We start from the raw sequence: 27332 nt of genomic DNA, 5'->3' as shown, positions 1-27332 counted from the left end.
TTTAAATTTTTTGTAAGAAAAAAATACTGTATTTAAAATACCCAGAATGCAATTATCTCTATCTTACTTTAAATTTATTCTCTCCTCATAAATTTTATATTACATTTTATTGGTGACATTTAATAGTGACATGGGTGCATTCCTACACACACTCATTCCACCCAGAAATGTCATCACCAGTTGTAATTTTTTAGGTTTTTTACTTTTAAGTGGAGCTTAAAAAGAATCTCTTATTCATCTTTCAAACCCCACTCACAGTTTAAGAATGTTTGTAGAATATATTTAAGTTACTTGCTAGACTTCCTAGGATCTCCTACTGGAGTATTTAAGGATATGACAAAACTAACATTTTTATAGTTGCTCTTTCTGTTCCTAATAATTGTAGAGCTACTATGATATTTTAGGCTCCAGTGTTATCTGGACATGATAGTGCTTATAAGATCATACTATTAATATCTTGGTATTATTGGAAGACTCAATAGCTATGCATCTTCTTTGCCTTGGCCATTTTGCTCTCTTTTTCTTATATATATTCACTGTCTCATTGTATTATAGATTTCTAGAAACCCTTTCTAGAAGGTTCATGAAGGACTAGGAAATAATACTATATTGATTTCTTTTCCTATTTATTTGTTGTTTTGGTGGCAGTGCTTCATTACCGTGTCCACTTGGTAGAGTTCCTTTTAAACAGTCATATTCCATCTATATTTATGTTTGTATTTGTTTCTGGGTATCCTTAATTCAAGAGAGTACTCAGATGTTTGTTTTGGAGATCTTTTCAGCAATTTTTTATTTTTGTTTTTTCTTTTTTAAAAAATAATTATTTGAGGTTGACAAGCTACAATGCAAATTGGGTTTCCTTCCAAACTCCATTATCTGTATCTTCCACTGTGTATATTCATTTATTCACTTCATTGATTGACTGAATCAGGCATTGATTCACTCATTCATTTAACATTTTACTGAATGCCTACTGTGGCCCAGGCAATATACCAGCCATGTGGATAGACAGTTAAAAACTACAGCCCCTGCAGTCAATCAAGGAGCTCAAGTTGGGGAGAAAGATAAGTAGAGCAACCACCAGTGTAAGTGCTGTGATGGAACTATGCACCACTACAACAGAGTAAAAGACTCCAGCATGTTCTTAATATAGGCATAGAAAATTATCAGTCCCTTATTTGTCAGGCTAAAAAATCCTAAACTGTTTAACATATCTGGGGAGTAAATTTTAATTCTTTATAAAACAACATAGCTACATCTTGACTAGAACCACTGATGTCTTTAGGATTTCAGATGGGAACCTGAGTTACTCTGAGTGATAGTTTTTAAATGTTCATTTAAGAGATTTCAGTCAATCTGAAATTATATTATTACCATGTAATTTTTATGGCAGGAGGAAAAACAAGTAACTTTTTTTTTTGAATTTTAATGTAGAAATTGGATGAGCAAAAGAAATGGTTAGATGAAGAAGTAGAGAAAGTTCTGAACCAACGCCAAGAATTAGAGGAGCTGGAAGAAGACTTAAAGAAACGGGAGGCCATAGTTTCTAAGAAGGAGGCTCTGTTACAGGAGAAGAGTCACCTGGAAAATAAGAAATTGAGATCTAGTCAGGTATTCTGTTTAATACACTATTTGATTCTGGTTGTAAACCACTCTACATTCCCCACCAGGATGACCATAATCAGAAAAACAGATAATAAGAAATGTGGGGAAGGAAGTGGAGAAATTGGGACCTTCATACACTGCTGTGAAATTGGAAAATGGTGCAATTGCTTTGGATAACCATCTTGTAGTTCCTCAGAAGGCTAAACTTAGAGATACTATGTGACCCAGTAATCTCACTCCTAGGGATGGATGGATAGATAGATCTATTTCTGTATGTATGTCTCCATAAGAAATGAAAGCATGTTTCCACACAAAAACTTGAACATGAACATTTATAGTAACATTATTCATAATAGCTAAAAACTGAAAACAACACAAATGTTCATTAAGTGATGAATGGATAAACTGATTATCCATACAATAGCATATTATTTGACAATAGAAGGGAATGAAGTACTGATATATGCTGCCACATGGATGAACCTTGAAAACCTATGTTAAGTGAAAGAAACTAGTCACAAAAGACCACCTTTGTATAAAACCATTTATATCAAGTCTTTAGAATAGGCAATTCCATTTCTGTCCAGAGACAAAAAAGTAGAATAGCGGTTACCTAGGGTTGGTGGGGGATTGGGGAGGAAATAGAATGCCTACTAATAGGTGTGGGGTTTCTTTTTTTGGGGGGGTGATGAAAATGTAAAATGGATTGTGGTGATGGTTATATAACTGTGAATATACGAAAAACCATTGAATTATATACTTTATTGTTATTTTTTATTTTTTGAGATGAAGTCTCGCTCTGTCGCCCAGGCTAGACTGCAGTGGCGCGATCTCTGCTCGCCGCAACCTCTGCCTCCCGGTTCAAGAGATTCTTCTGCCTCAGCCTCCCAAGTAGCTGGGATTATAGGTGCGTGCCACCACGCCCAGCTAATTTTTGTATTTTTAGTAGAGAGGGGTTTCACCATGTTGGTCAGGTTGGTCTCAAACTCCTGACCTTGTGATCAGCCCGTCTTGGCCTCCCAAAGTGCTGGGATTACAGGCGTGAGCCACCATGCCCAGATTTGAATTATATACTTTAAATTGGTGAATTGTATGGTATGTAGATTATATCTCATTAAAGCTATTACGTTTTTTGAAAAGCCATAAAAAGGAAAAGACAGTAGAGGAGATAACAGAGGACAAAAGATTACCAAAAAAAGAAAAGATGGAAAGCAAATAGATGAGAGCTTATTAACTTAGCAGAACAGAAGATGCTGCAGTCCAAGTACCTAGAGGGACACAAATGAGAGCCAGGCCAAGATCCTACGTATATGCTACCACCATACATCTTATCAGCTTTTTAATATCTGACTCTGAAATGTGATGGGCAGTTTAGGAATGCTTTAGATGTTTTCCTTTTAAAAAAATAACAGCTTTAGAGAGATAAAATTCACATAGAACATCAAAAAGATTCAGAAATGAAGGGACCAAGATTTTCAGAAGGCAGGAGGAGCATAAAGATGAAAACAGGGCATAGTCATGACACTATTTTTTCTCACTCTGGGACCGATTTATTTTCCGAAGATTGAACCAGGCACTGCAAAGGTTGTGGTAAGTCAAAAAACTCCAAATAGGGAATGAATGCAAGTCCGCATATGAATTGTGAAACATCTATTTCCTAATCTCTCCTTGGATCCAAGAATGCTGGCCCAGATTTATACTTCCTAGCAGGAGATTAGCATATTTTCTGAAACATCTAAAAAGATATAAAAACACTTAAATTTGGAAGCCACCAACTAAGTGGCCCACGTGTATGCTATCACCACAAATCTTAGCAGCTTTTTGATACCTGACTCTGAAATATGATGGACATTTCAGGAATGCCACTATTAAAGACAGAAAACAAAACAAAAGGAAAAAATAAACTCACAGACATTAGAGATAGAGCAAGAAGCGGAAAAAACTTCACAGAAATCTTAATATTCTCAGTGTGGTAAAAGAAGACTATAAAGAACTACAAGTTATTAAAAACATGAACTCTTGGAAATTAAAAGGGTTGGAGGATAGGCAGGGCGCGGTGACTCATGCCTGTAATCCCAGCACTTTGGGAGGCTAAGGTGGGTGGATCACTGGACGTCAGGAGTTCGACAGCAGCCTGACCAACATGGTGAAACCCCGTATCTTCTAAAAATACAAACATTAGCCAGGCATGGTTGTGGGCACCTGTAATCCCAGGTACTTGGGAGGTGAGGCAGAAGAATTGCTTAAACCTTAGAGGCAGAGGTTGTAGTGAGCCAAGACCGTGCCATTGCACTCCAGTCTGGGCAACAAGAGCAAAACTCCATCTCAAAAAAAAGGGTCAGAGGATAAAGTTGAGGAAATACCCCCAAAAGTAAGTAAAAATATAATAGAAAGTAGGAGAGAAAAAAATTTAATTGGCAGATAAATCCAGGAAGCCCAAGATCCAAGTAATGGGAATTCCAGAAAGATACAACAGAGAAAACAGAAGAGATTATCAAAGACATCATGTAAAAAATTTTCTTGGCCAGGTGCGGTGGTTCACACCTGTAATCCCAGCACTTTGGGAGGCCGAGGTGGGCAGATCACGAGGTCAGGAGATGGAGACCATCCTGGCTAACACGGTGAAACCCTGTCTTTACTAAAAATACAAAAAAATTAGCCAGGCGTGGTGGCGGGCGCCTGTAGTCCCAGCTACTCAGGAGGCTGAGGCAGGAGAATGGCGTGAATCTGGGAGGCGGAGCTTGCAGTGAGCTGAGATCACACCACTGCACTCTAGCCTGGGTGACAGAGCGAGACTCCGTCTCAAAAAAAAAAAAAAAAATTTTTTTTCTCAACACCAGCAATGTGAGACTCTAGACTGAAATAGCCCATCAAGGGCCCAGCAAAATGAGTACCCAAAACATAGCATTGTGAAGGTTTGGATACACTGAGGAAAAAAGAAGGTCCTGAAAGCATCTAGACAAAAAAGACTACTTGTAAATTGCAAGAATCAGAATGGCATTGGACTTCTCAGCTTTCCTCATGACAAAGTTAAGATCTGAAGCAATCTTTAAACTCATGAGGAAAATTAAGTCTAATAATTTTCTTCTTAGCCAAACTCTCAATCAAATGTGAAGCTATAGTAAGCATTTTCAAGTAAAAAAACAAAAACAAAAATCTCCCATTAAGCCTGTTGAAGGAAACTACTAGAGAATGTGCTCCACAAAAATAATGGCACAAACTATAAAAAAAGAAGACTCAGGATTCTGAAAATGTGCTGCAACATGGAAATTCTCAGGAAATAACCAAAGGGAAGACCCAGGACAACTGGTCCAGTGTGGAGCAGGATGGATGCTCCAGGCAAAATGTTTCCAGAAAAGAATAGATTGAAAAGATTTCCTGATAAGTTTGATCAAATGAAAAAGTATTGAGGAATTTTATAGTTCTGTTGGAGAAGAATTAGCTATAAGGTGCAATAAAAAGTTGTATCAAAACAGAAGCATGATCATTTCACACTAGATAGTTCACCTATGAATAACAAAGTTATAATAATGAAAATGAATATTGATTTAACTAAAAACTGTAATGTAACATATTGGGAGAATGGAGGAGATTGGGAAGTACAGTGCTAAGAGAGTAAGAGTGCTAAATCCTTATCTCCCATAATACAGTCAATAGACAATGTCTAAAATTGATAATGTCATTCAGAAACATAGACATAAACACCAGAAGAACCAACTGAAAAGGTTGAAGGTGGCTGTCTGAGAGTAGGATTCAATTAAAAGCTTGGGGGAGGGGAATGCCTTTTTAAAATTATAAACCTTATGATAGTATGTGTCTATATAATAAACCTTATGGTAGTATGTACAGATAATTACTGTGAAAAATATTTTACAAATTACTTGAAATTTGACCATAATGAGCATCTCCATAAATCTGGCCATATTTTCTGATCAGAATAAATTAAGAGTAAAAACAAATTATATGTTTAAGCCAACCAATCATATGTTTAAACACACCAAATCTCAACCCCTAGTAAATTGTAACATAATTCTACAATGTAGAATGTGAGCCAAGAAAGAAAAGTTCAGTTTAGAAAATAAGAAAAAAGAAAAATACTGCCTCTGAAAACCTAGTCAAGGCAATTCTTGGTAGTAAACTCAGAGTTTAAATAAACGTTTTTTTAAAAAAGGCATTCAACTTAAGATTTTAGAAAATGAACACCCCGGCTGGGCGCGGTGTCTCACGTCTGTAATCTCAGAACTGGGGGCTGAGGCGGGTGGATCACCTGAGGTCAGGAGTTCGAGACCAGCCTGGCCAACATGGTAAAACCCTGTCTCTACTAAAAATACAAAAAATTAACTGTGCGAGGTGGCAAGCGCCTGTAATCCCAGCAACTCGGGAGGCTGAAGCAGGAGAATCGCTTGAACCTGGGAAGCGGAGATTGCAGTCACCTGAGGTCGCACCATTGCACTGTAGCCTGGGGAACAAGAGCAAAACTCCATCTCAAAAACAAAAAAAGAAAATGAATACCCCCTCCCTCAATAATGTAAAAACTAAAAATGTATTCATTTAGCAATTTTCTCTATGTTTTTCCTAATTTTTATGCAGTCTAGATTTCTAGTAACTGTTTTTGGTGTCTGGTGGGTTGTATCTTTTAGGCCTTAAACACAGATAGTTTGAAAATATCAACTCGCCTGAACTTATTGGAACAAGAGTTGTCTGAAAAGAACGTGCAGCTCCAGACCAGCACAGCTGAGGAGAAAATAAAGATTTCAGAACAAGTTGAAGTCCTCCAGAAAGAAAAGGATCAGCTCCAGAAACGAAGAAACAGTGTGGATGAAAAACTTAAAAATGGTAGAGTGTTATCACCTGAAGTAAGTCAGTATTCTTTGGAACTGGAGGTGCTGTATGATGGATCACTTCAGTGATTTCCTCAGTCTTTTTCACATAATCGTAAATATTATCTGTTAAACTTGGTTTTGAGAGTTTGTCAGATGTAGTGAATTCACCTGGCACTTATTTGGCACCATAAACCATGCTTAACTAGAGACTGAGATATCCTTACATAGTGGTCCATGGACATGGCCCCTTCCTGGCACTGCCAGGCATTTGGAAACTATTACTTTCCTTGAGTATATTTGCCTCCTCAGCTGGGGTTTCTCGTCGGAAATCACAGAACATGGAAAATGATTTGAGGGACTCTTCTGGAGGGCACCTGACTTTTCTCTATACATATTTCTTGAACGATACTAGGTAATTTATTACATACAACAGATGCCTAAGGAATTAGGGGTTAATTCTTTCCATGAAACCTTGGTCGAGAAGGCCCAGTGTCCATACTATGTCCAGCCAAATAGATGCATAAAATTCCAATCCCAGTAAAAGACCTTTTAGTTACAGTTAGTTTTTTAAAACTATAGTTTTAGTTACAGTTTTTTAAAACTATATAGAAGATCATTCATTTACAGGCTGTCAAATTGCCCCAGACTTTGTCTTTTTTCAAAATTTTCAGTCAGTTGGCAGTGGTACCTGTCCCTTACTTCATCAGAGAAAGATGAATTTTTGAATCGGAACTGCCTCCACAGATATTTATTGTTGGTGTCTTATTATTACCAAAGCAAGGGAAAGTTGCTCAGAGAAGGTGAATAGCTGAGAATCACACACATTGGTGAATCTTGTAGTGTTTTAGTTTGGAGCAAGTGACAGGAAGTTAAGGGGGCTAGTTAAGAAATAGGAGCAAGGATCGTTAGATTGTTGCTCATTGAGAATTGATGAAAGGATTGATTTACAAATCAGTCCTTGACTGGGGGCTAAGTGGCAGTTGAAAGGAACATTATAGACCTCTATTACCCTGTTTTATAATTTAAGCTGGGTAAATGTGCAGAGGAACAGAGAGCCAGGTTGTCCTCCCAAGTTGTTAAATTGGAGTCCAAGGCTTATAGATTTGAAGACATGAGAGCCTAAGATACAGCAGAATTCAAATATTTAAGGAATTCTGCCTGCCTGTGACTATAACTAAGCTCTATAGAAGCAGCAAAAAAAAAAAAAAATACAAAGTATTATGTTTCCCTTGAGAAGTTAATATTCTATTTGGGAAAACAGATAAAAATATAAGAAAACTCTAAACTCTGAAGGACATTGAAAATCAAGTTGTGGATAATGTATTTACAGCTATACCTCTTACATTATTTATTCAAAGCAATGAAGTGATCATTTGGGGGAAGATTCATCAAGGCAGCCTCAGTAGATCAGAATGTTGAGCTAGATTATGAAAAACATGATATGCAGTGGCAGATGTAAGAAAGAAGGCCGTTTTAGATAGAACATCTTTGAATAAGGCACAGAGATGAGAATTAACAAATTATGTTTGCAGTAGGGTAGAGTTCCATTAATATCAAGAAACATTTAGGTTTCTATTTCATGTGGGATCCTATAACAAAAAGCATTTACAGATTTGTGGTGAAAATATAGTATGGTGCATGATACCTATTTTGCAGCTATTCTGGACTGGGGTTTGAGGGAAGGATGAGCCTCCTACAACTGGTAGAGTTCTACTTAGTCACATAAGCTTCTGTGTACCTTTCTTCCACATGGTTGGTTCTTCTTAGTGTAGCTCTCAAGTGAGGCTCTGCTCTTACCACGATTTTAAAGCCAAGGTTAATATTCCCAAATAGATCTGTCACTAGCAGATGATCAAGAGCATGAGATTCTGATGTGACACAAGGTATCAATAAAATCTAGTTGGAATGGTTTGCTATCTTAATGTCTTTAAACTTGTTTAGGATTATTTTCTCTTTCCACAGTAAATTAAAATATTTTTCCTCATTTTATTACTTTATGGAAATTGATAGATTTTAGATCATTACAGTAATAGAAGATTACCCAACAATTTACTACAGACAAGTCACACCGCTCTTTTTTTTTTTTGGTAAAATTCAGAAACTAAAATTAAAGAATACTTGAACCTTAGGTTTCTAATAATACAGAGTAGTTGCTTAGTAAGTGGGGAGGAAAATATAAGAACTATTATCTTTATTTGATTTTTTATTTATTTTTTATTTTATTTTATTTTATTTTGAGACGGAGTCTGGCTCTGTCGCCCAGGCTGGAGTGCAGTGGCCGATCTCAGCTCACTGCAAGCTCCGTCCCCCGGGTTCACGCAATTCTCCTGCCTCAGCCTCCCGAGTAGCTGGGACTACAGGCACCCGCCACCTCGCCTGGCTAGTTTTTTGTATTTTTTAGTAGAGATGGGGTTTCACCGTGTTAGCCAGGATGGTCTCGATCTCCTGACCTCGTGATCCGCCCGTCTCGGCCTCCCAAAGTGCTGGGATTACAGGCTTGAGCCACCGCGCCCGGCCCTATTTGATTTTTTAAACTTTCAATTTTGCATTTTATGAGAACATACAATTTGTTTTTGGAAATGGAGTCTCACTCTGTCGCTCAGGCTGAAGTGTAGTGGTGCGATCTTGGCTCACTGCCTCTGCCTCCTGGGTTCAAGCAATTCTCCTGCCTCAGCCTACCGAGTAGCTGGGATTACAGACGTGCGCCACCATGCCCAGCTAATTTTTTTTTTTTTGAGACAGAGTCTTGCTCTGTCACCAGGCTGGAGTGCAGTGGCATGATTTCAGCTCACTGCAACCTCCACCTCCCTGGTTCAAGCAGTTCCCCTGTTGCAATCTCCCAAGTAGCTGGGATTATAGGCACATGCCATCACGCCTGGCTAATTTTTTGTATTTTAGTAGAGATGGGGTTTCACCACATTGACCAAGATGGTCTTGATCTCCTGACCACCGCGCCCAGCCTAATTTTTGTATTTTTAGTAGAGACGAGGTTTTGCTATGTTGGTCAGGCTGGTCTGAACTCCTGACCTCAAGTGATCCACCCGCCTCAGCCTCCCAAAGTGCTGGGTTTACAGGCATGAGCCACCACACCCTGCTGAGAACATATAATTTATAGAGAAATCTATGCAGTGCTTGCTTAAAAGTTATCATTAGTTTTTTGTTTCATTTTACTTGGTCTCTGGACCAGCAGCAACAGCATCACTTGGGATCTTGTTAGAAATGCAGATCCTCAGGCCCCAATTGGACTTGCTGGATCAGATTCTGAATTCTAGCGAGCTCCTCGGTACACATTAAAGTTGAAAAGCAGTGCCCTATCATAAAACAGTCAACTCTTGATAACCTGTGTTTGTATTGTGACAAATTTTTCATCCCAGGATAGTTTCCCATTGCCACGTATCTTGTCAACCTACACCTATTGCTGAGTTAGAGGGAACTACAAACATTGATATGCTGCAGCCTCACTGGAGCGGGCTGTCCTTGGGTTTCTATATTCATACTACTTTATATTATCTCAGTACTTCCTTAACTTAGATCCAAAACCATAGAAACTGAATTTATATGAAATTGTCCTCAGCCATGTATAAAGGCAAACTCTTCACATTTGTTTTTGATAAAATATAGTCACAGTATGAATTCAGAAGTCAAGTAAAGTCCTTACTGAACATTGTGGATAGGTTCTTGGAAATTGTGATTTTAAGAGACATCATGTACATCAGGTCCTCAAATTACATTGTTTTTCTTCAACATAGTTGCTTTTGTTATGAAGTTAATAGGAAAAAAAAAATTGTTGCATTATATATTGTTTCTCTTAAAGTCACAGTTTCCAAGAACCTATTGATGATAAGGACTTACTCTATTTTGGATAATTCACTTTTGTTTGTGGCTCCTCTTACTTGTTCACCTAAGTACATTTTAGTATTTAAGGGTTTTTTTTTTCTTGAAAAGGTGAATATTATTTTGTTCCTTATGAAGCAATTATCAAACTATCAAATTCCATATGGTTAGTGATTGCACAGAGAAATAGAATGGCTGATGAGCATTTTTCTTTAGGTAGATCAGAAATATTCACACTATTGGCCAGGCATGGTGGCTCACGCCTATAATCCCATCACGTTGGGAGGCTGAGGCAGGCAGATCACCTGAAGTCAGGAGTTACAAGACCAGCCTGGCCAACGTGGTGAAACCCCTTCTCAACTGAAAATACAAAAATTAGCTAGTTGTGATGGCATGCACCTATAATCCCAGCTACTTGGGAGGCTGAGGCAGGAGAATTGCTTAAATCCTTAAACCCAAGAGGTGGAGGTTGCAGTGAGCTGAGATCCCACCACGACCCTGTCTCAGAAAGAAAGAAAAAAAAAAAGAAATATTCACATTATTTTCCTTTGGGGTATTAGGGGGAGGAGTGGAGAGAAATAACATGGGTCCTGTAACCAAGGACACATGAAAAATTTTTTTCTTCTCTTTCTTAAGTCAACAGATATTGAGTTCAAACTATATGATAGGTACTGTGCTGGGCAATAAGGGTGTACAGATGGACAAGACAGTCTGCCACAGGAACTTATTGAGGTGGCCTCCACAATAGGTATAGGCATATGGAAACATATATCCAAGTCTCACCAATCTGAGGTAATTCCTTGCCAGAGCTTTGTATCACCAACATAACATGTATTTGGATAGTTCAAAGAACTGGAAGAGCTGGGCATGGTGGTGTGTGCCTGTAGTCCCAGCTACTCAGGAGGGCAAGGTAGGAGGTTCGCTTGAGCCCAAGAGTTTGAGTTCAGCCTGGGCAACAGTGAGACCCTGTGTCCAAAAAAAAAAAAAAAGAAAAGAAAAAAACTTGTAGGTTTTCCGACAGGGATTCATCAATCTTCTCTAGTATGTGAAAACATACTATGCTGCCCTATTTTTTTTTTTTTTTTTTGGGAGACGGAGTCTGGCTCTGTCGCCCAGGCTGGAGTGCAGTGGCCGGATCTCAGCTCACTGCAAGCTCCGCCCCCTGGGTTTACGCCATTCTCCTGCCTCAGCCTCCCAAGTAGCTGGGACTACAGGCGCCCGCCACCTCGCCCGGCTAGTTTTTTGTATTTTTTAGTAGAGACGGGGTTTCACCGTATTAGCCAGGATGGTCTCGATCTCCTGACCTCGTGATCCGCCCGTCTCGGCCTCCCAAAGTGCTGGGATTACAGGCTTGAGCCACCGCGCCCGGCCACGCTGCCCTATTTTTAACGCCTACATTTTCCTTCTAATAACATTTCATAGGAATCTTATGAAATATGAGATACTTAAATCCTCACTACTTTTTAATGCCATATTGTGCTTTTTAAAATTTCTAGTTCTTAATAACTTATTCTAAATATTTAGAGTAAGTTATTCCCTCTAGGCAGTATATTGTTTTGATAGATCATTGAAGGGACAACAGTAATCTCTGGATCTCACTAGTGGAAATATTGACACATAATACGCACTTTAGGGGTTATGGAGGAGATACATGACAATACTGCTAATCCTGTGGGCTTAGGCTTTGTTCAAGTATATTCCTTGGATTAGATGATCAGCATTTGTTGTATGACCTTGGAACATTTCAGAACTCACCTAAACTTCTGTCTTTTCCATTTCATTCCATTAGGTTTATTGTGAGGGCTTAATGATTATGTTAATATGTTGTGTGTGTGTGTGTGTCTACACACATGTATACACACAATACATTATGTGGTATAGCAAGCACTCAAAAAACATTTTCTTAAAATCTAGTAAAAGAGTGGTAATGTCCATTAGACTCAAATAGTTTGGTAGGATCTGAGTATATGACAAAGTCATACTATTTCATTTAAAACGAGTGATTTCTGTTATATCTAGGAAGAACATGTTCTTTTCCAACTTGAAGAAGGGATTGAAGCTTTGGAAGCTGCAATTGAATATAAGAATGAAAGTATCCAGCATCGCCGGAACTCACTTAGAGCATCATTCCATAACCTCTCTCGTAGTGAAGCAAATGTCTTGGAACAAATAGTTTCCCTGAGTCCTGTTGAGATTAGAGCTATTCTTTTCAGATATTTCAATAAGGTTTGTTTTTGAGGGTCAGAATATTTTTCTTATAAAGATGGGTCAAGATGCTTATATCCTACATTTATTTTGAATTTTTAAAGAAATTGAAAGACTCAAAGATTTGATGGTGCAACTACAAATTTAAGCATGATTTCTCTTTATAGAACTAAATGTTGTCATCTGAAAGCTTTGTGATTATCCAAATATATAGGCCTAACTTTGTGAGGTTCTTCAAGTTCGAGGGCCTTTCAAAAGAAGTCCTTTTTGAAAGTTTTTAAAACCAAAGAATTTAAGTTATATTCCTTGCTCATTATTTCTTGGATGTTTTCTAGATTTGGATGTTTCTACCTGGCACTCATAAAAATCAAGGGCCCTCCAAGTTTTGATTCCCTTTCTTTCATTGCTGTAGGGTAGAGGAATGTGTACTTTCTCGTAATGTATTAGTTGAAATGAAGATGAAGTGGTGTATCAGTGGCAAAGATAATAATAGATTTTAATTAACCTGAATGTGCGTAAATCAATTAAAATGTTGTATTTTTTACAGATTAAATCATTTTCTGATCCAGAGATGTTTCATAGCATTGAGAACTATATCCATCTTTTCTCTAATGTCTTTTCCACTTAAGATATATATTATGAAGTGTTAAACAATGAGATAACTCTTTTCTCTGAAAAGTACATTCCATTTATGGGAATATCTGACAATTAATGAAAAATGAAACACTGATATATTAAAAGTAAGTCCTAAGGCCAGGCGCAGTGGCTCATGCCTGTAATCCCAGCACTTTGGGAGGCTGAGTCAAGAGAATCATTTGAGCCCAGAATTTGAGATCCTGTCTCTACAAAAAATACCAGAATTAGCTGGGTGTGGTAGCATACACCTGTAGTCCTAGATAGTTGGGAGGCTGAGGCAGGAGGATCACACGAGCCCAGGAATTTGAGTTTGTAGTGAGCTATGATCATTACTGCACTTCAGCCTGGGGCAACAGAGCAACAACCTGTCTCCAAAAAATTAAAATTATAATTCTGTAAAATAAGGAAGAAAAATGAAAAATGTTATGCACAGCCTCCTCTTGGATAATCATCATCAGTATTAAGCTACTGTTACTGTTATTGATGAGATTGCATCCTATTGTTGCATGTTTGGAGGGTAGAAAGATGGTGGAGTCCTTTGATACAGATAACTCTTTATGCTGCCCTTTTTTTTTTTTCCCCTGAGACGGAGTCTCACTCTGGTTGTCCAGGCTGGTGTGATCTCGGCTCACTGCAACCTCCGCCTTCTAGGTTCAAGCAATTCTCCTGCCTCAGCCTCCTGAGTAGCTAGGATTACAGGCATGTGCTACCATGCCCGGCTAATGTTTGTATTTTTAGTAGAGATTGGGTTTCACCATGTTGGCCAGGCTGGTCTTGAACTCCTGACCTCGTGATCCTCCCACCTCGGCCTCCCAAAGTGCTGGGATTACAGGTGTGAGCCACCGCACCTGGCCCTTGTGCTACTCTTAAAGCAAGGCCACCTGGCTAAGGTCAGTGGATTTTCTGATCCTGGGAACCCTTGTATTAACGATTATTTTTCTGGAGAGGTCATTAGATAATTAACAAGTTCTGTGATGTAGACATTGTCTGAAGTATTTTTACTTCACATCAGCAGGGAAGAATCCAGTAGACAAAATGCATAACATGGCTGGGTGTGGTGGCTTTGGGACACTGAGGCAGGAGGATCCCAGTGCTTTGGGACACCAAGGCAGGAGGATCACTTGAGGCCAGGAATTCAAGACCAGCTTGGGCAACATAGTGAGACCCTGTCTCTATGAAAACGATTTTTAAAAAAATTAGCCAGGCATGATGGCATGTACTTGTGCTCCCAGCTATGTGGAAGGCTGAGATGAGAGGACCACTTGATCTCAGGAGTTGGAAGCTGCAGTGAACTATGATTACACCACTGCACTCCAACCTGAGGTGACAGAGTGAGACTCCATCTTAACAACAACAACAACTAAACACCCAAACTGTCACTTATTTATAACATCCATTCTGGAGTTTAAACTTGGAATTGTCTAGATGTTTCAAGAATCTTTACCCTCTCACTATCCACTTAGACTAGAGAAATAAAGTTACAGAATTATTAAATGTAAACCACATAGATTACATTTAAGCAATTATGGAAGGGTGATTATTAGAGTAACAGTACATTAAAAATGAAAGGGTTGGCCAGGTGCGGTGGGTCACGCCTGTAATCCCAACACTTTGGGAGGCTGAGGCAGGTGGATTACGAGGTCAGGAGATCCAGACTATCCTGGCTAACATGGTGAAACCCCGTCTCTACTAAAAAACACAAAAATTAGCTGGGCGTGGTGGCGGCCGCCTGTAGTCCCAGCTACTTGGGAGGCTGAGGCAGGAGAATGGCGTGAACCTGGGAGGCAGAGCTTACAGTGAGCCGAGATCGTGCCACTGCACTCCAGCCTGGGCAATAGAACGAACTCCATATCAAAAAAAAAAAAAGTAATAGGAAGTGTCATCAATTCAGAATTCCAACAAATTCTTTTTTTTTTTTTTTTTTGAGATGGAGTTTTGCTCTTGTCACCCAGGCTGGAGTGCAATGGGGCGATCTTGGCCCCACTGCAACCTCCGCCTCCCGGGTTTAAGCCATTCTCCTGCTTCAGCCTCCCAAGTAGCTGGGATTACCGGCGTGCACCACCACACCCAGCTAATTTTGTATTTTTTTTTTAGTAGAGATGGGGTTTTACCATGTTGGTCAGGTTGGTCTCAAACTCCCACCTCAGCCTCCCAAAGTGCTGGGATTACAGGCATGAGCCACCGTGCCTAGCCTGAATTCCAACAAATTCAAAAGGCTGTTAGGTTGTTTTGTGAATATGTTGCAAAGCATTTGCCTAAGGACCCAATACCTGGCAGGAATCATTTACACTATGGAGATTAAGGAAGTTGATCTTTAAGTAGCCTAAGAAAAGTAGATTATTACATTAGCTTATCTAAGACACACTTCACAGGTCAAAATACGTATTTGCTAGGTGGTGAATTTGCGAGAAGCTGAACGGAAACAACAGTTATATAATGAAGAAATGAAAATGAAAGTTCTGGAACGGGATAATATGGTTCGTGAATTAGAATCTGCATTGGACCATCTAAAATTGCAGTGTGACCGAAGACTGACCCTCCAGCAAAAGGAACATGAACAAAAGATGCAGTTGCTGTTACATCATTTCAAAGGTAACTTCCCCTTTTTGACAGTTAGGTAAAGTCGATGTGTAGGTGGGGGTACTGAAGGAAGACAGGACAGAATTTGATCACTTAAAAGCTTAACATGTTTAAATAGTTGCTACTTGTCTAAGTTTTTGGGCTTTACATGCTTTGGTTGCTGCATTTTGGGACAGTTGACTTTGTTGTAGGGCTATTCGTGCTTGGAATGCCATCCCTTCTGCCTGCCTCCAGTATGCACATAAGAACTGCTACAATCCTGTCAGCTTGTTGTTGGTCTAGTCTTTATGTAGAAATGTGGGATTAATTCAGGCTTTTTGGTATACAGTTGAATTTTTTTTATTTCCCAGGGATATAATACTATCATATTTAAGTTATTTTCCACTCACAAAATTAAAGTGATAGGTTCTGTCATATTCCTAGTTATATTTCTGGTTATAATTGTCAGTTAATTATAAAATTTTATGCATTAAAGTTATATCTTGGGTCAAAATTATACTGCCATTGATGGGCACGTACCATTATCAGTGAGCAGTAGTTCACCACCAATTCTGATAGAAAACTCTCAGAGTGATCTGGCCTCATTTTACCTAGGCATATGGCCAGTATACAAACAGCTACTATGGCAACAAAATCATTGTTAGGTGATACTGTTACTCCTTCAGTTCAGGCTGCTTAGTCTTGATTCTCATAAACCCATAGCTGAAAATAGATCAAAAGGGATCTGGAAGAAGCAACCTGAGGAAGCAGAAAACTGGAAAAATCTGTGAATTTGAGTGTTGAGGCAATTTGCCTCTAAGTTAATTCTGTCACTGGTTAATTAGCAACCAGTTGCCTAATGACAATTTCCTTGCAAGATCTCACACATCATTACATTCAAACATGCTCTCCTTACCTTAGTTTAGTTCTGAAACTGATATTTTAATATTTTTAAAAGTGACTGGGATTATACCACAAAAGTTCATGCTATGGCCAAATAAGAATATATATAAAAACTTGGCCAAACACGGTGGCTCATCCCTGTAATCCCAGCACTTTGGGAGGCTGAGTGAAGAGGATCGTTTGAGCCCAGAAATTCGAGACCATCCTGGACAACATGGTGAAACAAAAAATACAAAACTACAAAACTCTACAAAAAATACAAACAACTAGCCAAGCGTGGTGGCACGCGCCTGTAGTCCCAGCTACTTGGGAGGCTGGGCTGGGAGGATCACCTGAGTCCCAGAGGTTGGGCCTGCAGTGGCTGTGGTCACACCACTGCACTCCAGCCTGGGTGACAGAGTAAGACCCTGTCTCAAAAAAAAAAAAAGTAAAAAAGTCGTTCATTTCTATAGCTGTACAAATTGTTCATAACAAAGTTGTGGCTGGGTGCAGTGGCTCATGCCTATAATCCCAGCATTTTGGAAGGTTGTGGTGGGAGGCTTACTTGAAAGCAGCCTGGGCACCATAGTAGGACCCCATCTGTATTAATCAAGGATCTCTAAAGGGACAGAACTAATATGAGCATTTTGGAAGGTTGTGGTGGGAGGCTTACTTGAAAGCAGCCTGGGCACCATAGTAGGACCCCATCTGTATTAATCAAGGATCTCTAAAGGGACAGAATATGATATATATATATACACACACACACACACACACATATGAGATATATAAGATACATAAAATATATAGGATATATATAGGACATATATATATATAAATGTAAAGGGGAGTTTATTATTGTATTGACTTACACAATCACAAGGTCCCACAATAGGCTGTCTGCAAGCTTGAGGACCTAGGAAGCCAGCCCAAGTCTCAAAACTAAAGAACTTGGAGTCTGATGTTCGAGGACAGGACGCATTCAGCATGGGAGAAAGATATAGGCTGGGAGGCTAGGCCAGTCTCACCTTCTTATGTTTTTCTGCCTGCTTTATATTCATTGGCAGCTGATTAGATGGTGCACCAGATTAAGGTTGGATCTGCCTTCCCCAGCCCACTGACTCAAATGTTAACCTCCTTTGGCCACACCCTCACAGACACACCCAGGATCAATACTTTGCATCCTTCAATCCAATCAAGTTGACAGTATTAACCATCACAAGTCCATCCCTTGTCAACTTGAGCTCATGTATACACATCTCCTGAGATCATACACAATCTTCAAATAAAGACAATAATAAGGTTATAATTACACCTAACACAATACAGCTGTCCTTCATACAACTGGAAATGCACCAATCCCCAACCCAGATGCTATTACATAAAGTTAACAATACTTAAATGCTGATGTGAAGTCAATAAATCTTACGTCACGTGATAAAGGAAAAGGAAATAAAATGAAGATATTTTCTTCGTACAAGTGTATACATGCACAAACATGTTTTTAACAAAATAAGGAGGAAATATGATAGTTACAGTCCTCATTTCTGCGGCTGGTCACGTGGTCATAGCTGGTATTGATGACTGCCTTCTTCTGCTACCCATTCTGTATTCCCTTTGCCTTCAGCAAACACCTCAGCAGGTTGTGGGGTTTTTTCCTAGTGGAGTGACCCAACCCTTCATTCCTGAAGGGTCTGGACCATTTGTAGTCCTGACTGGATTGGGCTGTTGTAGTTTCCCATTGACCTTAATCACAGAGCATGGTAATATTAAGCGATGCCCTAATAGATCTCCTGTATTTCGTGCATACTCTTCCTTACTTCTGTTATGGAGTAGTAAACTGATTTCATCTTGATAGTCCAGGTCACCCAGCCAACACTGTAACTCCCTTCTTAGCCTGTTGACTTAAAGGTAGGTGGAGCCCAAAGTGTCCAGGTGGCAGTCTTAACTTTTAATTGTGTGTCTCCTGGTGTCTGTGTTCCTTCCTCTGGAACAAAGACCTCTAGGCCAGCAGAACGTAATGCTGCGGGAACAGAAAGCAAAAATGTTGCTAGTGGATCATTAGGGGTGATGGTGGGTGGTGCCACTTCCACTTCCACCCCTTGGTCCCTGGACCCGTGAATCCTGGCTATGGGAGAAACAATATCATATACTGGATGCTGATGCAGAGCATATACGGCCTTCTGGAGAACTTTGTCCCAGCCCTGCAAAGTATTATCATCTAGTTGGCATTGTAATTGTGACTTCAAAAGGCCATTCCACCATTCTGTCAATCTAGCTGCTTCAGGATGATAGGGACCTTCATCCTGTGAATGACCAGTGAATCCCACGAGCATGAGCCCACTGCCGCACTTCTTTAGCCATGAAGTGAGTGACTTGGTCAGAGGCAATGCTGTGTGGAATACCATGACAGTGGATAAGGCATTCTGTGAGTCCACGGATGGTAATCTTGGCAGAAGCATTGCATGCAGGATAGGCAAACCCACATCCAGAGTTAAGTGTCTGTTCCAGTGAGGACAAACCTCTGCCCTTTCCATGACAGAAGAGGTCCAATATAATCAATCTGCCACCAGGTAGCTGGCTGATCACCCTGAGGAATGGTGCCATATTGAGGGCTCAGTGTTGGTCTCTGCTGCTGGCAAATTGGGCACTCAGCAGTGGCTGTAGCCAGGTCAGCCTTGGTGAGTGGAAGTCCATGTTGCTGAGCCCACATCCCTGCCACCATGGCCACTTTGTTCATGGGCCCATTGGGCAATGAAAGGGGTGGCTGGGGAAAGAGGCTGAGTGGTGTCCACAAAATGGGTTATCGTATCTGCTTGATTATTAAAATCCTCGTCTGCTGAGGTCACCCGTTGGTGAACACTCATGGGATACAAATATCTTCACAGTTTTTGACTACTCAGAGAGGTCCATCCACATATCTCTTCCCCAAAATTGTCACCAGTTTTCCAATCATGCTTCTTCCAAGTCTCTGACCATCCAGCCAAACCACTGGCTACAGCCCATGAATCAGTATGTAACCGCATATCTGGCCATTTCTTCTTCCATGCAAAGTGCACAACCAGGTGCACTGCTCAAATTTCTGCCCACTGGGAAGATCTCCCTTCACTGGTGTCCTTCAGGTATGTCCTAGAAAGGGGCTGTAGTGCCGTAGCTGTCCACTTTCAGGTGGTGCCTGCATATTGTGCAGAACCATCTGTGAACCAGGCCCTAGTCTTCTCTTCCTCTGTCAACTGGTCATAGGAAACTCCCCATGAGGCCATTGGTGCAGGCTGGGGAGAGAAGGCAGGGTGGTGAGTGGAGACCATGGGCATTTGTGCCACTTCCTCATGTAACTTATGCCTTCAGGACCTGCTTGAGCCTGATCACATATATAGCATTTCTATTTGACGATGGAATGCTGCTGTGCACGACCCACTTTATAGCTAGATAGGTCAGAAAGCACCCCGTTCATGATGAGCAGTTCAGGTCACATGGTGACTTGATGACCCATAGTCAAACATTCAGTTTCCACCAAAGCCCAGTAACAGGCCAAGAGCTGTCTCTCAAAAGAGTAGTAGTTATCTGCAGAAGATGGCAGGGCCTTGCTCCAAAATCCTAGAAGCCTCTGCTGTGATTCACCTATGGGGACCTGCCAGAGGCTCCAAACAGCATCCCTGTGTGCCACTGACACCCGAAGCACAATTGGATCTGCTGGGTCATATGGCCCAAGTGGCAGGGAGCTTGCACAGCAGCCTGGACCTATTGCAGAGGCTTCTCCTCTTCTGGACACCATTCAAAACTGGCAGCCTTTCAGGTCACTCAATAAATGGGCGAGAGTAACACACCCAAATGAGGAATGTGCTGCCTTCAAAATCCAAATAGGCCCACTAGGCGTTGTGCCTCTTTTCTTGGTTGTAGAAAGGGCCAAATGCAGAAACGTATCCTTCACGTTAGAAGGAATATCTCGACAGACCCCACACCATTGGACCCCTAGAAATTTTACTGAGGTAGAAGAGTTCATCATTTTCTTTTATCACTTTGTCCACTGAACTTAGGAGCAACCAACCAGCTTCATTATGTTCCTTGGTTCTCCACATATGGTCAAATTTATTACACATAGAGTCACTAAACTCCTTGCCTCTCATGAGCAGTGAATCAGGAGTGTCAAATGCATTTATTTTGCATAATTCCCTAAACAGTTCATGCCAAGGACTATCAGTGTTCTCCATACTATTAGGAGTAGAGTCCTTAGCGTTTTTGGGTCTAATCAGATTAAGCAGCCAACTCCAGAAACCCCAAAACCAACAAAAGAACTCCATCCTTAATATTCTGTTCCTCTAGAACCACTCCTGGTACCAAAACCTGTATTAGTCAGGGTTCTCTAGAGGGACAAGGGACAGAACTAATAGAAGACATATATCTATATAGATAGATATAGATAACTATATAAATATATACAGATATCTATATAAATATATCTATATATATAAATATATCTGTCTACATATATATATAAAGGAGAGTTTATTATTAACTTACACAATCACAAGGTCGCATGGTAGGCTGTCTGGAAGCTTGAGGAGCAAGGAGAGCCAGTCTGAGTCTCGAAACTGAAGAGCCTGGAGTCTGATGTTCAAGGACAGGAAGCATCCAGCATGGAGAAAGATGTAGGCTGGGAGGCTAGGTCAGTCTCGCCGTTTTATGTTTTTCTGCCTGCTTTATATTCGCTGGCAGCTGATTAGATAGTTCCCACCAGCTTAAGGGTGGATGTGCCTTCCCCAGCCCACTGACTCAAATGTTAACCTCCTTTGGCAACACCCTCACAGACACAGTCAATACTTGGCATCAATACCTGACATCTTTCAGTCCAATCAAGTTGACACTCAGTAGTAACCATCACACCATCTCTACCAAAAATTTAAAAAATTAAACCAGGTATGGTGGCGTGTGCCTGTGGTCCCACTACCCCGGAGGCTGAGGTGGGAAGATTATTTGAACCCAGGAGGTTGAAGCTGTAGTGAGCCATGATTGCACCACTACACTAACCTGGGCAACAGGGTGAGACACTGTCTCAAAAATAATAGTAATAGAAAATAGAAAATAGAAAAAATAGTAATAGAAAATTAGAAAAATTTAAAAGTTATAACTGACAGTGTTAACAATTCATGAATTTTCTAATTTAAACTGAATATCAGACATAAAATTAAGTTGATTTACATGACATACTTTATGGGGATTCTGATTTATGATCTCATTCATTTTAAGTATTTTTTAAAACAACATGATGGACTAATTTAAAATATACAAATATACTTAAACAAAATTCTATAAAACAGCCAATTGTAACCAAAGAAAATCACAAACCAGTAGGATCATTTTATAAATATGCCAGTAGGAGACAGTAGGTCTGAAATTACATTTTTTCTGAAGGTTAGTAAACTGGATTTCACTGGTTCAAGAGCATAACCCAGCGGAGACAATGTTAGATATTCATAAATATTAATGAAAATATTAATAAAGTTTCTAAACTTTATTACCTGTAAACTTAAAGTTTAGAAACTTTAAGTTATATTATGGCATAAACTAGAACTTTATGCTGGATTATATTCTCTCTTCTTTTTCTGTGGTGTTTTCCTTTGTGATGTAATCTTTATGACCTCTTTTAACAGGTCTTTGTTTTTGTGGGGGTTTTCGTTGTATATTTCTTGGGCCTATAAATCCTAGTCGTATGATTTTTTATATAACCACAGTTCCTGATATAAACTTTACAGAAGATACTAAAGCAGCCAATGAACAGAGTTCCAAACATGAACTTTTTATAGAAAACACCTTACTTCTGGTGTTCTAAGGATAGGTCTAGTTGGTAGCTACTGCAAAAAAATTCTTATGAAAGTGTGAGGGTTGGTAGGGGGTAGAATTGAGGGGACTAAGGGCTCAGTCCTACTTTGGAAAATTTTGCAGGCAGAAAAATCCAAATTGTGGCTGAAAACAAACCCATTCAGGTAACAGATATGTGTAACATGCTTATATAGTCCAGGGGCTGTGTTAAAACATAATTTTGCAACCGGGCACGGTGGCTCATGTCTGTAATCCCAGCAGTTTGGGAAGCCGAGGCAGGCGGATCACGAGGTCAGGAGATCGAGACCATCCTGGCTAACACGGTGAAACCCCTGTCTCTACTAAAAATACAAAAAAATTAGCTGGGCGTGGTGCCAGGCACCTGTAGTCCCAGCTACTCGGGAGGCTGAGGTAGGAGAATGGTGTGAACCCGAGAGGCGGAACTGGCAGTGAGCCGAGCAGCTCGCGCCACAGCACTCCCGCTTGGGCGACAGTGTGAAACTCTGTCTCAAACAAAAACATAATTTTGCATCATTTATTTAAAACTTATTTTAAATGCAAATTTTTGTTGTATAGAACAAGATGGAGAAGGCATTATGGAAACTTTCAAAACATATGAAGATAAAATCCAGCAGTTGGAAAAAGATCTTTATTTCTATAAGAAAACCAGCCGGGATCTTAAGAAGAAACTTAAGGAACTGGTAGGGGAAGCAATTCGGCGGCAACTAGCACCATCAGAGTGTAAGACTTCTAGTGTTGTCACTCTAACACTGTTTCTCTAGCATTTGGTGAAGTCATGCCAGCTTTGTAGTGTAGCCTTTATCAATTGATTGGGTTACTTAGGATTGATACTTCTGTTTGTCTCTGTAAACAAAAATCGTTGCCTAAGATAGAACCACATGAGACGTGAATGAATGAACAAATTTATAGATGCAAAGGAAATGATCAATTATTGATTGTCTGCCATGTGCCAGTTGCTTGTAGACCTTAACTCATTTACTCCCTACATTAACTCTATAATCTAACATAGCTGTTGTTTTCCTATTTTATAGTAAATTAGCCTTCTGATATCATTTAAAAAGTTGTAAGGTAGATAAGAGTAAAAGTATGTATTTTTAAGATAAATCAGGTCTTTTTATATATCATGACCCCTGGAAATTAAAAAATATAATAGAACCTATTTTTAAGACAAAGATGTTTCCTTGTATAATTATATGTAGATATGTAGCTTTAGTGCATTCCTAAATGAAATAACATATGACAAAATAGTATACTTTGCAAAAGTAAAAAATACTATGAAGATAATATGTTGCTATGATTAAAATATACCCTCTTTAAGATAGCTGAATAGAGAGGAATCAATATTTCTAAAATAATAAAGTCTACATTGTATAAAAGAATTAGCTAATAATTTCTAATAATTCTAATAACTTCAGTAATTTAAGTATGGTTTATGAAAAGTTGACTTTAAAATCTTTTAGGCACACACTTATTTTTTACCTGGAAAGAAAACTACTTAAAGATGGGCACACAAGATGTAAGAAGACCAGTGAAAAATAATATGGATGAGCAATGAAGTGATACATGCTGAATATGTAATAGAAGTAGAATTGGTCAGATGCGGTGGCTCACGCCTGTAATCCCAGCACTTTGGGAGGCCAAGGTGGGCGGATCACTGGAGGTCAGGAGTTCAAGACCAACCTGACCAACATGGTGAAACCCCGTCTCTATTAAAAAATACAAAATTAGCTGGGCGTGGTGGTGCGTGCCTGTAATCCCAGATACTTACGAGGCTGAGGCAGGGGAATCACTTGAACCTGGAAGGCTGAGGTTGCAGTGAGCCGAGATCACGCCATTGCACTCCAACCTGGGCAACAAGAGCGAAACTCTTGTCTCAAAAAAATGCTAACTTATATTTGTGACGTTTATCATGTATAGACATTTTCAAAAATAATTCCTTTTAGCCCCCAAACTCAGGATAGGCTGAGGTCTGCTAACTCCATTTTCAGATGAAGCCACTGACGCTTAGAGAAGGCAAGTGACTTGTGGACAGAACAATAACTATAACATAGTCAGTGCTGTCGCTCATCTTCTGACTGCTGGTTCAGTATTCCAGGATAAAAGTTGCCTTAGGATAAAGATGTGATACAAACATACAAATCCTGCCAAAGAGATTATACTTTCTGATTCTCAGTATAGTAATACAGAGGTGCTTACCAATATAACTGATTTATTTGAAATACTGCCGGCTATATATAGCTAAAACTTTTAACTTGAAACATTACTTGCCAAAAATTAAAAAGTAAACAGGTATCAAGTAAGAAACAGAATAATCAACATAAGACCACTTTAGCTTTTAAAAAAAGTCTACTGTCAAATTTGAGGTATCTGATATTAGACATCTAGCTTGTAAATGGCCCATGTTTATGCCACTGAGTCTACTAGACATTTCTTTAAAATGACAATGTGATATACAGGTTTAAGAAATCTAGATCTTCATCCTGCTCTTTAACCAAACACACAAATCTAAAACATAGTTAATTTTGGAGAGGTGTACAATGAGAATAACACTGTTCTGACCAACTAACCCAAGGAGTCTAGTCTTGATAATAACGTTGGAGATACTATTTCAGCTAATTTGCTATTCTACCTAGAAACATTTAAAATACTTCTATTTTTGGCTATAAAAAGTAATGTATAGTCATTATAGAAAAATCTGAAAATGAAAAAAGTCAGTTATAATCCTACCCACATTTGAGCATAATTCTTTTCATATTTTCCCCATGCTTTAAAATATACAGTTGCAACTATATTGGGGATATAGTTTATTTACACTATATCCTAGCTCATAAATGCTACTCTAATATAATGACATGAAACAAGGTTTGTTTGAATTATAAAATGTAGCAATTTATATACAACTCTGAGTTCCAGAAAATGTTTTACATGCTTAATAATCAGTATCCTAGTTAATAAATAACTATCTTGGTATTTGGTGCAGTGTTTTTTGTTTGTTTGTTTTTTGTTTTTGAGATGGAGTTTCATTCTTGTTACCCAGGCTGAAGTACACTGGCGCTATCTCAGCTCACTGCAACCTCCACCTCCCGGATTCAAGCGATTCTCCTGCCTCAGCCCCCCGAGTAACTGGGATTGCAGGCGCCATCACCAGGCCCGGCTAATCTTTTGTATTTTTAGTAGAGACCATTTCGGCCAGGCTGGTCTCGCACCCCTGACCTCAGGTGATCTACCAGCCTCGGCCTCCCAAAGTGCTGGGATTACAGGCGTGAGCCGCTGTGCCTGACGGTTCAGTGGGTTTTGATAGAAGACTGTCTACAAGACTTACATTTTCTTTCTTTTTTTTTTTTTTTGGAAGTCTTTATTTATTTTTATTTTTATTATTATTATACTATAAGTTCTAGGGTACATGTGCATAACGTGCAGGTTTGTTACATATGTATACTTGTGCCATGTTGGTGTGCTGCACCCATCAACTCGTCAGCACCCATCAATTTATCATTTATATCAGGTGTAACTCCCAATGCCATCCCTCCCTCCTCCCCCCTCCCCAAGACTTACATTTTCTTTGAATATTTTTGGCATTTTCAGATTGCAGAAAAATTCATCTTTTGACTAAAATATCTTGGGTCACTTGATGGTCATCCTATGTTACAGTGTATATGTTTTCTAACATGAGGATAAAATCAGTTTTATATGAACCTGCATTCTCTCTATTTATATTTAAACCTATCCTCGTATCAATTTAAATCACTATACAACTATGTGTAAGGATAATAGAGTCAAAAGATCTGGGTTGGAATCCTTACTTCTTTGACTAGTTGTCTGACCTTGGGCAAATTAATCTTTCCCTAGTTGGTTCCCTCAATTATAAAATTCTGGAAGAGGGAAATTTTCTTGTGAAGAATCCAAGTGGGCTTTGGAGTAAGCCTCACAAATCAGCCTCTTTTCTTATGATCTTTTGAAAATAAGATGTCTTACTCCTTCCCCCAGATACTGTCATCTGGGGAGCAGGAATTTTTTTTTTTTTTTTTTTTTTTTTTTTAGAGCTGGGGTCTCGCTCTGTTGCCCAGGCTGGAGTGTAGTGGTACAATCATGGCTCACTGCAGCCTCAAACTCCTGGGCTTGAGCAATCCTCCCACCTCAGCCTCTCAAGTAGCTGGGGCTACAGGCATGAACCATTGCATACAGCTAGGGCGCAGCATTTTTAAAAGCTTCCCAGTGACTCTGAGGTACAGCAAAGTCTGGGAGCCACTGTCTGTGGTCAACTTTGTATGAGTTCCATGTACGAGGATCTAGATCATTTGCTAGTTCAGGTTATTTGATTTTGAGATAATTTTAAAAACTAGAGAGTGAGTTATGTTTTAAACCAGGGGTTACAAACTAGAATGCCTACCTGAGCCAGGGAAGCCAGGGTGAGCAGTGGGGACTGCAGCAGTCACCTAAATGGTCAGTGGCAACTGTGTTCCAGCTGTTGTTGCAATTTAGAAACTGTTAACTCTTACAGCTTTTCTAGAAAAGCTGTAAATCTAGATTTTTATAAGAAACTTTTCAATTTTTAAATTTTGGGTCAAGTATTACTAACATTATAGGCCAAGCAAAACATGCCTCTGGGCCAGATTTGGCTTGGGAGTTGCCAGTGTGCAACCTGTGTTTTAAAACTTTGTCTTTGCAGGACTGGGCCAGGCACGGTGGCTCATGCCTTAATCCCAGCACTTTGGGAGGCCAAGGTGGGCGGATCACCTGAGGTCAGGAGATCAAGACCATCCTACCTAACACGGTGAAACCCCGTCTCTACTAAAAATACAAAAAATTAGCCAGCGTGGTGGCGGGCACCTGTAGTCCCAGCTACTTGGGAGGCTGAGGCAGGAGAATGGCGTGAACCCGGGAGGCGGAGCTTGCAGTGAGCCGAGATCACGCCACTGCACTCCAGCCTGGGCAACAGAGCAAGAC

At 39.7% G+C, this 27332-nt stretch overlaps 1 protein-coding gene across 6 annotated transcripts in view; it reads left to right on the top strand.

Moving 5' to 3' along the window:
• The window catches only part of KIF27 (kinesin family member 27), an 89567-nt gene that overhangs the window by 58503 nt on the left and 3732 nt on the right, over window positions 1-27332 (top strand). For 3 of the 6 annotated variants that reach the window (XM_026448972.1, XM_026448977.1, XM_026448973.1), the window contains 5 exons: window positions 1435-1611; window positions 6246-6461; window positions 12282-12488; window positions 15497-15695; window positions 22941-23105. In XM_026448972.1, the coding sequence (XP_026304757.1) occupies window positions 1435-1611; window positions 6246-6461; window positions 12282-12488; window positions 15497-15695; window positions 22941-23105 (964 nt within the window). Of the gene's footprint in view, window positions 1-1434; window positions 1612-6245; window positions 6462-12281; window positions 12489-15496; window positions 15696-22940; window positions 23106-25422; window positions 25482-27332 lie in introns of those variants that run through there. The other 3 variants (XM_026448975.1, XM_026448976.2, XM_026448974.1) reach the window with 3 other exon arrangements.

The sequence above is a fragment of the Piliocolobus tephrosceles genome, chromosome 14 (assembly GCF_002776525.5).
Source record: "Piliocolobus tephrosceles isolate RC106 chromosome 14, ASM277652v3, whole genome shotgun sequence".
Taxonomy (NCBI): domain Eukaryota; kingdom Metazoa; phylum Chordata; class Mammalia; order Primates; family Cercopithecidae; genus Piliocolobus; species Piliocolobus tephrosceles.
The sequence above is the reverse complement of the archived record's forward strand: the minus strand, read 5'-3'. Positions and strand labels throughout refer to the sequence as shown.